This window comes from Microtus pennsylvanicus, chromosome 2 (genome assembly GCF_037038515.1).
Source record: "Microtus pennsylvanicus isolate mMicPen1 chromosome 2, mMicPen1.hap1, whole genome shotgun sequence".
NCBI classification, from domain to species: Eukaryota; Metazoa; Chordata; class Mammalia; order Rodentia; family Cricetidae; genus Microtus; species Microtus pennsylvanicus.
The window spans coordinates 100,319,933-100,332,408 of record NC_134580.1 but is presented as its reverse complement, the minus strand read 5'-3'; the positions used below and the strand labels follow the sequence as shown (position 1 = coordinate 100,332,408).

Here is a 12,476-nt window from a genome sequence, read left to right as displayed (position 1 = left end):
AACAAGTTTTCTAAGGCTCCTAAATTTTCTATGCTCCTGAAACATTGAATTTTACAATATGCTCTGGATTACTGACCAGCTTTATTATTTATCTCATTCATCTAAGACTCTTCACAGAACACACAGTAACAGTAATTCAGACCTGGTGAACAGACCTATAAACACCATTACTTGAGAGGCTAGAGCAGGACAGCCAATTCAAGGTCAGCCCAAGATATTTGGTAAGACCTCAACTTAAGAAAAACCACAGCTGGGCAATGGTAGTGCAAACTTTTAATCCCAGCACTAGGGAGATGGAGTGATATGGCTAGGTGGAGAGAGGTATATAAGGTATGAGGAGACAAGAGCTCACTGCAGCCTGCAGTCGTTTTGAGGACAGGATTGCCCCTTTGCTTGTCTGAGCCTTGGCAGAGGTAAGAACTCTCTAGTGGCTGGCTGCTTTGCTTTTCTGATCTTCAGCTTGAACCCCAATATCTGTTTCTGGGTTTTTATTATTCGTGCTACACAAATCTGTCTCAACAAGACAAACAAAGGGTTGGGGCTGTTGCTCAGTGCTTATTTAGCATGAATAAGGCCCTGGCTTTGTTCTCCAGCAGCCAAAGCAGGTGCTGTGACATGTGTTTATCTCAGCACGTTGCCAGCAGTTTGGAGGTAGACGCAGGAGGATCAGGAGTTCGGGGTCATCCTCTGATACATAAAGCGGCATGAAACTTAGAGAAAGGAAAACGAAGAAAAGATTACCTACTTATTATTTATTATGGTCCTGGGCCAGTTAAGATGCCTTAATAGGCAAAGGTTCCTGCTGTCCACCCGAGTTGGAGCCTTACGACTCTCATGGTTGTGAGATCCTGACCTTCACACATGTGTTTTGGCATATACACACCCATACATATACGTGTACATAATAAATAAAAAGTAATTAAAGTATTTATTATGGTACCATCAGTTATTTCATTCTAAGGATTACAATATTACTATCCATGTCAGGTGTGGTGGTGCACATCTTTAATATCTGCACTCGGGACACAGATGGATCTCTTTGTGTTCAAGGCTAGCCTAATCTACACAGAGTTCTAGGATAGCTAAGGCTACAGGAAAACCCTGAATTGAAAAACCAACCAACCAACCAACCAATCTTACTATCCAAACCCTAATTTGAAACATTTCTTCAAGTTTCTTCTTAGTTTCTTTTAGTAGAGAATAGTAGAAATGCTGAATGCTAGGCATATATAATGTAGTAGACAGAGCAGAAAACATATAAATGCAACATGCATGGAGAAGTGCTTTTTGTTTTGGAAAGCATCGTGCATGATACATGCTTTTAATCCCAGCACTCAGGAGACAGAGGCAGGCAGATCTCTGGGAGTTTCTGGGCAGCCTGATTTATATAGAGTTCCAGGTAGTCCTGGACTTTTGGTGAAACTCTGATCCAAAACAAAAATGATCTAATAATGTTTTTCAGATCAAGGGACATAAATCCAACAGTGAATCATGAAATTAATTTATAGTTTTATGATCATCTTTAAAAGAAATGACAGAACGAAGCCGGCGGTGGTGGCGCATGCCTTTAATCTAGCACTCAAAAGGCAGAGGCAGGTGGATCTCTGTGAGTTTGAGGACAGACTGGTCTATAAGAGCTAGTTCCAGAACTGCTAGGATTGTTACACAGAGAAACCCTGTCTCTAAAAACCAAAAGAGTTCCAGGACAGCCAGGACTGTTACACAGAGAAACCCTGCTTCTGCTTGGGGAGTGGGGGAAGGGAGGGAGTCTTCAAAAAAAAAAATTAAATTAAAAAGAATTTGTTAGCTATAACCATATTTATCACTATGAATAAGCCAAGAAACTGATTGTTATCTTTCAAAAATACTTGCCAAGAAACACAGAATAAAGTCATTAACAGCCATAACAAAATCTACATTATAAATAATAAGTTTCTGAGACTGATTTTCCACTTTGTATCATCTACTCTGAAAACGATTCTGAGACCAAGCACTTGGCATCGACCCCAATTTCCCTGACACTTAGAAGAGTAACTGACTTTCTTAAGTTGCTTATGAGAAACCCATAATATCAATGTAGAACACATCTAAGTCATTTTTTCTTTAATAATTTTGTTTCTGCTGCAGTTTTTAATAATTTTGTTCTTGCTATACCCATTGCTCATCTTCACTATGCTAAATCTGTTTTCTTTAATAATTCAAAAGAATGAAGAAAATCCTCTTTTGCTCTCCACAATACTATCTGAAAAACAGAAGGCTAGTGGTACAGCGGCACAATTATAATCCCAACACTCAGGAAGTTAAAGCAAGGCGACCTGGGCTACATAGCAAATACCTCTCAAAACTACAAAGCAACCAGGCCAGAAAGCTATCATTAGTTCTGTGGAACGTTTGTTTTGAACTTTCATTCATTTCACATGCAATATAAAACCAAAATGTGTAAAACCCTTAAAATGAGCTCTAGCAATATCAACTTCTATATGCTTAGAGAAAATAACCTAAGCATGATTTTTTTTATGTAGGTGTGAGGCTAAAGTATTACCTTGGGCGTGCTTCCTTTAATGAATTTTTTAATTGAGGACAATAAGCCAGTTTCATTCTTTGATGGTTTTTCTCCTCCCGAAGGTAAGCTATCATCAACCTCTGAGTATTTCCTTTTTGCTCTGGCAGTGCGCTGTGCTTGGATTGGACTGGATTGCTGAGAAGCCTTCCGTGTTCTCAGCTTCATCTTTTATGGGTGCCACATGTAAACCTGTAGGAAAAAAAATAACACAAATTACCCAATATGCCCAGTTAACTTACACAATAAAAATCTACTTCTTTAAAAGAGCCCAGGTTTCTAAGAGGAAGTGAAAGGCACTGTATTTTATATGTAATCTACCAAGTAAACTCAACAACATGTTGATATTGCATCCTATAAGAGAAAGTAGAGTAATACCAAAGGGAGTACACAATCTTTCTAACACTGTGCTTACCCTTACCTATGCCAAAATTATGATAAGTCATCATTTACTCTACAAATATTTATTAAGCAGTTAAACACACTTGAGATCCCAAGCTAGGTAAGCACTGAGATAACAGTAAACAATGTAGGGAAGGGTTTTGTCCTTTTGACCTTAAGATATATTAGGGGTAAAACCTGTCATTTGAAGAATGAATTTCATAAATATTATATTTATGAAACCAATAGCAATGTAAGAGTTGAAAGAGAGGCTGGATCACTTTGATAAGAGTTCAGTCTTATCACACATAATAAAACTAGATTTATGGGCGGATGTGTGAATTAATGCTACAACATGAGAGGTCTCAGGTTCTGCTTCCAGCTACACAAATACAAATATACATAATTGCGGGCGGTGGTGGCGCACACCTTTAATCCCAGCACTCGGGAGGCAGAGGCAGGCGGATCTTTGTGAGTTCGAGGCCAGCCTGGTCTACAAGAGCTAGTTCCAGGACAGGCACCAAAAACTACAGAGAAACCCTGTCTTGAAAAAAAAAACAAAAACAAATATACATAATTAAAAAGAAATTTTGGAGAGATGGCTCAGCAGTTAAGAGCACTTGTTGCTCTTCCAGAGAACCCAGGTTTGATTTTTCTCACCTACAATGGAGGCTCACAACAATCTGGTCCAGTTCCAGGGGACCTGACACCCTCTTTAGGATTCTCCAAGTACCAGCACCTTCATGGTACTCAGATACACATGTAGGTAGGCAAAACACAAATTCAAAAAAAATGTTTAGAAAGAAAGAAAAAGGAAAAATGTTGTTAAATGAACATACTTGTAAGACAACCCATAAAATAAACACACACACACACACACACACAAAATCCCAAATCCCAAATCTGGTGTTGGAGAGATTTGAGAGATGGCTTGGAGATAAAAAATGCTTGCCTCTTCAAAGCCTGCTTAAAACATCTTTAATCTCAGTACTCAGTAGGCAGAGGCAGGCAGTTCTGTAAGAGCAGGAGGCTAGCCTGGGCTACATGACAGCCTGTCTCAAAAAAGAATAAATCAGACATCAAAATTAAAAATTTTAATTGTGTACCAAGGACGCTAATATACAAAGTCAAAACGTAACCCAAGAGCCAGTGAGCTGGATCAATGGGTAAACACAGTTTGAATTTAACCCTCAGGACCCACATGGTGGGATATTAGAGGCCCATAAATTGTCCTCCAACCTTGCATATCATGGCATGCATATGAATTGTGTATATATATATATAAAGAAAATATGTACAAATCATTCATCTTAAGGAATTGGTATCCAGACTACATAAAGGAACCCCATCAGACACTAGAAATTGACTAGATTCCAAAAGAAACACCAGCAACAGACAAGGTAACCAAGAACTGAGGCCAGCCTAGAGAGTTACCCAGGGTCTTAAGAGGAAAATGCCAGGGCCAAGTAAAACACTGTTTTCTTTCTTTACTTTCAATCTGGCCAGGCTGATCCTTTCCTTGAACTAAATCAGAAGACAATATGAAGGGGGGGGGCAGACTTATTAAAACTGTAATCCAAGAAAGGACTATAACCAATTCTGCTTAAAGTTCTGCTGTAACAAACCGGGCAATGGTGGCGCACGCCTTTAATCCCAGCACTCGGGAGGCAGAGGCAGGCGGATCTCTGTGAGTTCGAGACCAGCCTGGTCTACAGAGCTAGTTCCAGGACAGGCTCCAAAGCCACAGAGAAACCCTGTCTCGAAAAACCAAAAAAAAAAAAAAAAAAAGTTCTGCTGTAACAGAATTCTGCCTCAATTACAGAAAGCTGATAATTAAGTTGCCGCAGCCCAACACCAACAACAGTTGAAAATTTGGGTGAATCACAAAAGAGATTTTTCTTGTAACCATAGTAGTAAGGACTTGCAGTAACTAAGAAATCTCAATCCAAGGGCTGGAGAGATGGCTCAGAGGTTAAGAGCACTGATTGCTCTTCCAAAGATCCTGAGTTCAATTCCCAGCAACCACATGGTGGCTCACAACCATCTATAATGAGATCTGGTGCCCTCTTCTGGCATACAAACATGCATGGGAGGAATGTTGTATACATAATAAATAAATAAATCTTTAAAAAAAAAAAGAAAGAAATCTCAATCCAAGAAAAAGCCAGGTGCTGGTGGTGGTGGTACACACAGTTGATCCCAGTACTTAGGGAGGCAGAGGCAGGCTGACCTTCATGAGTTCAAGGACAGTCAGTCTGTCTACAGAGCAAGTTCCAGAACAGTCAGGGCTATTAGAGAAACCCTGTCACGAAAAAACCCAACGTGTGTGTGTGTGTGTGTGTGTGTGTGTGTGTGTGTGTGATTTTTAAACTTTTCTTTAGACTTATTGGAGTTATGGATGGTTGTGAGCCACCACATGGGTGCTGGGAATCATACCCAGGACCTTTGCAAGAGCAACAAATGCTCTTGACCACTGAGCTATCTCTGTCCTTAAAACTGTTAGCAGACTGAATGCACGTGGGCTAGCATGAGGACACAGTATATATCTGTGGTGCTGGAGCAACCTCTAGTGTAGGAAATAGAGTCCAAACCAGATTCTCTCTCCTAAGGTACAAAACTGTGAAGGCTCTGGAGCCACAAGTCCAGCTGACCCCAAAGACATAAGAGAAGCTGTCACTAAGGATAAGAAAAGGATGGGAGATGTTCACAACCGCCACTAGGATAGCATGCACCAGGTAAAATGAAGGCAAAGAGTTAAATAAACAAAAGCCCAGAGCTGAACAGGAAAACTAAGATGCTTTCCCATATTTCAGCTAGGATTCTGAGTAACGTAACAAGGGAACTTAATTAAGCCAATGACGCACAAAGGAATCCTCTGCAACAAAACTGAAACTCAACTCTTGACTAGGCTAACACAAATGCCTTCAATTACAAGTCCATAAATCCAATTTTCCAAATATACTCTACCAGCAGTTACTTTCTATTCATAATATTCAGTAAAATATTCCCAAAGCTAGAAAGGTGGCAAGTTGAGCAGAAGCACTTGCTACACAAGCCTAGTAACCTGAGTTCAAACCCCAGAGCCCATAAAGGTGAAAGGAGAGTTGCCCTCTGGCCTCTACATGCCCTGTGGCATGCTCCCCTAACACACACACACACACACACACACACACACACACACACACACACACACACACACACACACACACTCTCACACACATACCAGCAACAAATGCAACAAACTATCCACAAACAAACAAACCGGAAAAAATAAGGCTGGGGATGGAGTTTCGGTTCAGGGGCAGAACACTGACTTAGCATGCATAAGATCCTAGGTTGTCTCTAGAATTATAGAATAGAGGGGAGGGAGAGTAAATACAACCAGAAGTTGACTTTTTAAGAACAGATCAGTAAATTGATAAACTTATAGCAAGAATAAAAAAAGAGGATACCACTATTGGGAACGAAAACTTGAAAATAAGACTGTAGACTCAGAAAGAATTATGGAGCATTCCAAACATCTTTACATTCACCAATTCAGGTAGAATGGACAAATTCTGAGGAATGTGAGGAAAAATGTGAGTCACAAGCAGGGAAATGGTCATGCTTAGTTTTAATAAATCTAGTACTAGTGAACGAAAATGATAAAAATGAGAATAGTTAAGTCCAAAAACTTGAGACATAAAAATCACTTTTGGGAGTGGGGTGGTTTAAGACAGGGTTTCTCTGTGTAGCTTTAGAGCTTGTCCTGGAACTCACTCTGTAGACCAGGCCAGGCTCAACTCACAGAGATCTGCCTGCCTCTGCCTCCTGGGTTAAAGGTTGTGAATAAAGGCGTGCACCACCACCATCCAGCAGCACTCTTTTTTTTTAAACATTCCAACCAGATCTCACTCAGGATTTTTTTAAAATTTATTTAACTTTATTTTACATGCTTTTGGTGTGAAGGTGTCAGAGCTCCTGGAACTGGAGTTACAGACAGTTTTGAGTACCATGTGGGTGCTGGGAATTGAATCCAAGTCCTCAGGAAGAACAGCTAGTGCTCTAAACTGCTAAACCATCTCTAGCCCCTCATTCAGATTATGACAACTAAAAACTGAGCAGTAAGTTTGTTCTGTAGTTACTTGATGCCCAGGTAAGCAGATTACAGAGGAGGGGTGTTGGTGCTGGAAAAAGTCTTCCAAAGATTCACCATAAACAACAACATTAATTCTACAAGTTTTCTAAACTACCATCTTAAATTCCAGACTCACACCTAACTACCACGTTTGGCACTTCAAACTCAACTTACACAAAACTGAATTCATTCTTATCCCATTCCATCCCAAAATATCTACCTCCTGTTGTATATTTTTCTCCTATGGTCACCCATATAGCCTACCAATCAAGAAATCCAAACTCCACCACCCAGCTAGTTGTGACACCCTGCCCTTACCCCTACAGTCAATTACCAAATTCTGATTTTTAACCTCTAAAATTAATTTTCCAGTCTTTCCCTTTAAAAAATCTATCCTCTGAACTACAGAAATGTGCCTATTCCTCTTACCTAGTTTCTCATCAACTGCTTTCCAATGTAAACTAAATTCACTGGTAAATATGTACTGCAGTGTGTGTGTGTGTCTGTCTGTGTGTGTCTGTCTGTGTGTCTGTGTGTATGGTGCAAATACAAAGAGGTGTTCATGTGTGTTGATGTTCCTGTGTGGAAGACAGAAGTAGACATCAGATGCCTTCCTCAGTCTTTCTTACAGAACTTGGAGCGCACAATCAGCACCAGAAATCCACCTGTCTTACTTCCCCAAAGAAGCTTTCCAGCCAGTCTTTCTCTTTGTTGTTTTTTGCTGTTATTCTCTGTACTGCAGTAGTTATAGCTGCTGACACTCTGGGCTCTCTACCCACATTTCTGTCCTCTTTACCACAAATATTATTTCAACTAATTATCTCGTTATCCTCACTGTTTAAAACTCAGCCTAAGTATCACAGAACCAATAAAAGAACCACCCCCACACCTATAAACTTCTGTAAAGCCTGAGGTCATCTCTCCTACCAAATTACCCTAAAATAATCTCCTTCAATAGATTCAATTGCACTTGACAAAAGTGAGTCCTGATGGCCAGGACAGGAGATGTATGAACCCTTGGCTAAGCATGCAGAGGTACTGCAATAATTAAAAACTCTTTAAGGCAATGATCTCTAACAACCTGACACACACAACCAGTCTCCCCTGAACTCAACAATTTTCTTCCCATGTCTTTCAAAAAAAATCACATAAGAGAAAACTGTATCGCTGAAACAATCAGAAGTACATTAAGAATGTTTGCTTACAAAATTGGGGCCAATTAATAAATAAGTTCTTCTTCATCACAAAATTCCTGCTACCTACCAAAGCTATAATTTTTTTTGCATTTTCTTGCCATCCTGTGTATGACTGAGCGGAGATTGGGCACTGACATGACATTGCATACCTGCAGGCATCAGAAGACAGCTTCCAGGTGTGCATTCTCTCCTTCCGCCATGTGGGTTCAGGGCTCAAGCTCAGCAGGTCAGACTTGGCAACTCTCTGAACCATCTCACTGACCCAAGCAATTTTTTTTTTTTTTTTTGGTTTTTCGAGACAGGGTTTCTCTGTGGTTTTGGAGCCTGTCCTGGAACTAGCTCTTGTAGACCAGGCTGGTCTCGAACTCACAGAGATACGCCTGCCTCTGCCTCCCAAGTGCTGGGATTAAAGGCGTGTGCCACCACCGCCTGGCTGACCCAAGCAATTTTTAAGGCAGACAGTTAAATTAAAAATCCTCTTAGGTTACCAGATTACAATAATGGTACAAGTATTAGACTGGCTTTATCTAGGTGTTTCCTAGATAAATGCAGCAATTTCTCAGTAATGATACAAGAACAAACTCAGTTTAGTTTGTCACGGAGGTCTTCAGCACACTAATTTCTAAATAAGGACAGACAATAAAGAAAACTGTAAAAGCCGGATGGTGGTGGCTCATGCCTTCCTTATTTATCCCAGCACTCGGGAGGCAGAAGCAGTCGGATCTTTGTGAGTTGGAGGCGAGCCTGGTCTACAAGAGCTAGTTCCAGGACAGGATCTAAAACTGCAGTGAAACCCTATCTAGAAAAACCAACACCCCCCACCAAAGGGCAAAGCTAGCCATGATTGTCAATTATAAAGAATATTTGAAACTGGGCAGTAGTGCCATACGCCTTTAATGCCAGTACTAGGGAGGCAGAGGCAGGCAGTTCTCTGTAAATTCAAGGCCAGCATGGCCTACAAAGAGAGTTTCAGGACAGCCAGGGCTGTTACACAGAGAAATCCTGTCTTGGGGGGGAGGGGAAAATAAATAGACTAGAGGTATAGATTCATGGTGGAGTAGTTACCTTAGTGTGGGCAAGGTCCTGTAGTCTAGACAGTATCATGGAAGAAATACCATGCCAATTAGGCGGCTCAACAGCTAAACTGTGGTGGTGCATGCCTTTAATCCCAACACTTGGGAGACAGAGATAGGCGGATCTCTGTGAGTTTGAGGCCAGTCTGATCTACAAAACAAGTTCCAAGACAGCCAGGACTGTTATACAGAGAAACCCTGTCTCAAAAAAGGCAAAAAAACAAAACAAAAAAAACCCCACCAAGTCTGACAATATGAGTTCAATCCCCAAAATCCACATGGTGCATCATTGGACTTAACTAAATATAAATTTTACCTTTTTGTAAAAGGCTGAGCTGGGCAAGGTGATCATACCTATAATCTTGGCATTGAGAGGACGATCAAGTTTAAGGCCAACCTGGGCTACAGAGTGAGATCCTATCTCAAAACATATATGGATACATACATAATAAATCAAAATGAAAGACAAGTCATTGCTCCAACCTGTCCAAACAGCACTCAGTTAAACATCTATTACACATTTAAAGTCTGCAAAAGCTCAGCAGGTAAGGGCTTCCCACCAAGCCTGACTGACAGGCGTCTGAGTCCCAGAACCTACATGGTGAAAGTCAAGACCTGACTCCTACAAACTGTCTCTCACTGCCACAAGCATACCAAGTGCAAGTGTTACAGTCGCACAAACTCATACACATGCAGATACACATGAGAGTCAATGAACGTAAAACTTTTTTAATTAAAAAAAAAACAACAACTCAGTTTTAAAACAATGAACTTAACTTTGGAAGAATTAAGGATTTTTTTCTCTGATAAATCTAAAATTCTACAATTCTTTTTTTTTAAATATTTATTTATTTATTATGTATACAATATTCTGTCTGTGTGTATACCTGCAGTCCAGAAGAGGGCACCAGACCCCATTACAGATGGTTGTGAGCCACCATGTGGTTGCTGGGAATTGAACTCAGGACCTTTGGAAGAGCAAGCAATGCTCTTAACCACTGAGCCATCTCTCCAGCCCCCAAATTCTACAATTCTTATTCAACCAAAAAAAAAATCATTATGAGTGCTCCTCATCATGATACCCATGAAAGAAGCAGTTGAAAGTAGTCTAGTAGTCCATTCTCATGTACCTAAACTGAAATCAGTGCTCCACTGTTAGGTCTGCCCATTTTCTCTCCCCAACTAATCTAAGTCACTAAAGTAATTCAGAAAGAGGCTGTTCTACCACCTTATAAAAATTAAGGGCTGGGCAGTGGTGGAACACGCCTTTAATCCCAGCAGAGACAGGAGGGTATCTGTGAGTTCAAGGCTAGTGTGGCCTACAGAGCAAGTTCCAGAACAGGTTCCAAAACTACAAAGAAATCCTGTCTCAAGGGGGTGGGGGAGAGACACGACAAAAAGTCTACATACACAGAGTTAATAAAGTTTAAACCTAATTATTTTAAAGTATTCAAGTGCCACTTTTCTTTATTTAAAAAGAAATGAGGCAGGGAAGTAGTGGTACAGACCTTTAATCCCAGGATTTAGGAAGCTGAGGCAGGCAATCTGTGAGTTTGAGGCCAGCTCAATCTACAAAAGCTGAGTTCCAGGACAGCCAGCACTGCTAAACAGAGAAACTCTGTCTTGAAAAGCCAAAACCAAAAGGAAACAAGAAAAAGTACCTGCCCTACAAATTATTGCAGCTATGAAAGCCTGAGTGTTAGAAATCCAACTCAGTAATGTTCAATCTTTCAATCTACTATAGAAAGCTATGCCTATAGTAAAATATGGGATCCCAATATAGTTAACTATCCTACTTTGACTATATGTCAAAATTTTATTTGTTGCTGGACATGGTGGCTTATGCCTATAATCTAAGGATTTTTGAAGTAGAGGCAAAAAGAACAAAGAGGTTCAAGGTCAGCCCCTGCTACATAGACTATTCAAAGCCTGTCTGGCCTTCCACAAACAAAATAAAAACCATTTGTCTGTAAAGTCTTACCTGAGGCCACACTTAAAGGCCCAGCGATGGTGGTGCACGCCTTTAATCCCAGCACTTGGGAGGCAGAGGCAGGCGGATCTCTGTGAGTTCGAGACCAGCCTGGTCTACAGAGCTAGTTCCAGGACAGGCTCCAAAGCCATAGAGAAACCCTGTCTCGAAAAACCAAAAAAAAAAAAAAAAAAAAAAAAAAAAAAAAAAATCCTTACTGCCAGGTTCACAAAAGTACCAAAGGATTCCTGGAGGCCTAAGAGTCTCACTGTGTACATTTTATTCTCATCAAGCTTGTTTTACCTAGACAATACTCTTAAATTCCACATATCTCCTGGTCATAACTAGCATATAAAAGTTTAACTTTCTTTGCTAGGCAGTGGTGACACTAGTCTTTTATTCCAGCACTCACAAAGGAGATGATTCTCTGAGTTTGAGGCCAGCCTGGTCTACAGAATGAGTCTCAGAAGAGCCAGGACTACATAGATAAACCCTGCCTTTAAAAAAGAAAAGAAAATTTAACTTTTCTCAATCCCACTTGTAGTTTAACAAGCTATTCTACACTTACAAGTAAAATACAATGACATTTTATCTAAAATTTTTAAAATTTGTAATTTGTTTTGAGACAAGGTCTTTCTGTGTAGCCCTGGCTTGGCTATCCTGTACTAGGTCTGTAGACCAGGCTGGCCTCAAACACACAAAAACTACCTGCTTCTTCCCCCAAGTGCTGATCCTAAAGGCATGTGCCATCGCACCCAGGAGAATTTGTAATTTTAAACAATGTACTTCAGAAAGAATTCCATAGAATGAGGATATATAAATGAACTCAAGCATGGATATTCTTAACAAAATCTCAACTACCCAGGGCTACCTATTTGTTCAATAACAATTCAGCACAGTGTAAATTAAAAAGGCATGTACTCAATGGCTACAGCGACGTAAATCTTTATTCCAAGGACTTAGAAGGTAGAGGTAAGAGGTTCTCTGTGAGTTTAAGGCCAGCGTAGTCTACATTGGAAGTTTCAGGCAAGCCAGAGCTATATAGTGTATAGTGGGACTTTTTCTTAATGGAATAAAAACGCATGTACTCATACAAACATTAATGAATATGGATGTTAGGGCATAAGGATATCAGGGTAAGAAAAAACGGAAGTCAAATTGTTCATTCTAGGAAGTTTCA

The 12,476-nt window shown here is 40.3% G+C and overlaps 1 protein-coding gene across 2 annotated transcripts in view; it reads right to left on the bottom strand.

Annotated features, from left to right (window-relative positions):
• The window catches only part of Ctdspl2 (CTD small phosphatase like 2), a 54,039-nt gene that overhangs the window by 36,138 nt on the left and 5,425 nt on the right, over positions 1-12,476 (bottom strand). For both annotated transcript variants that reach the window (XM_075961971.1, XM_075961970.1), the window contains exon 2: positions 2,543-2,752. In XM_075961971.1, the coding sequence (XP_075818086.1) occupies positions 2,543-2,728 (186 nt within the window). In that variant the 5' untranslated portion in view covers positions 2,729-2,752. The remainder of the gene's footprint in view (positions 1-2,542; positions 2,753-12,476) is intronic.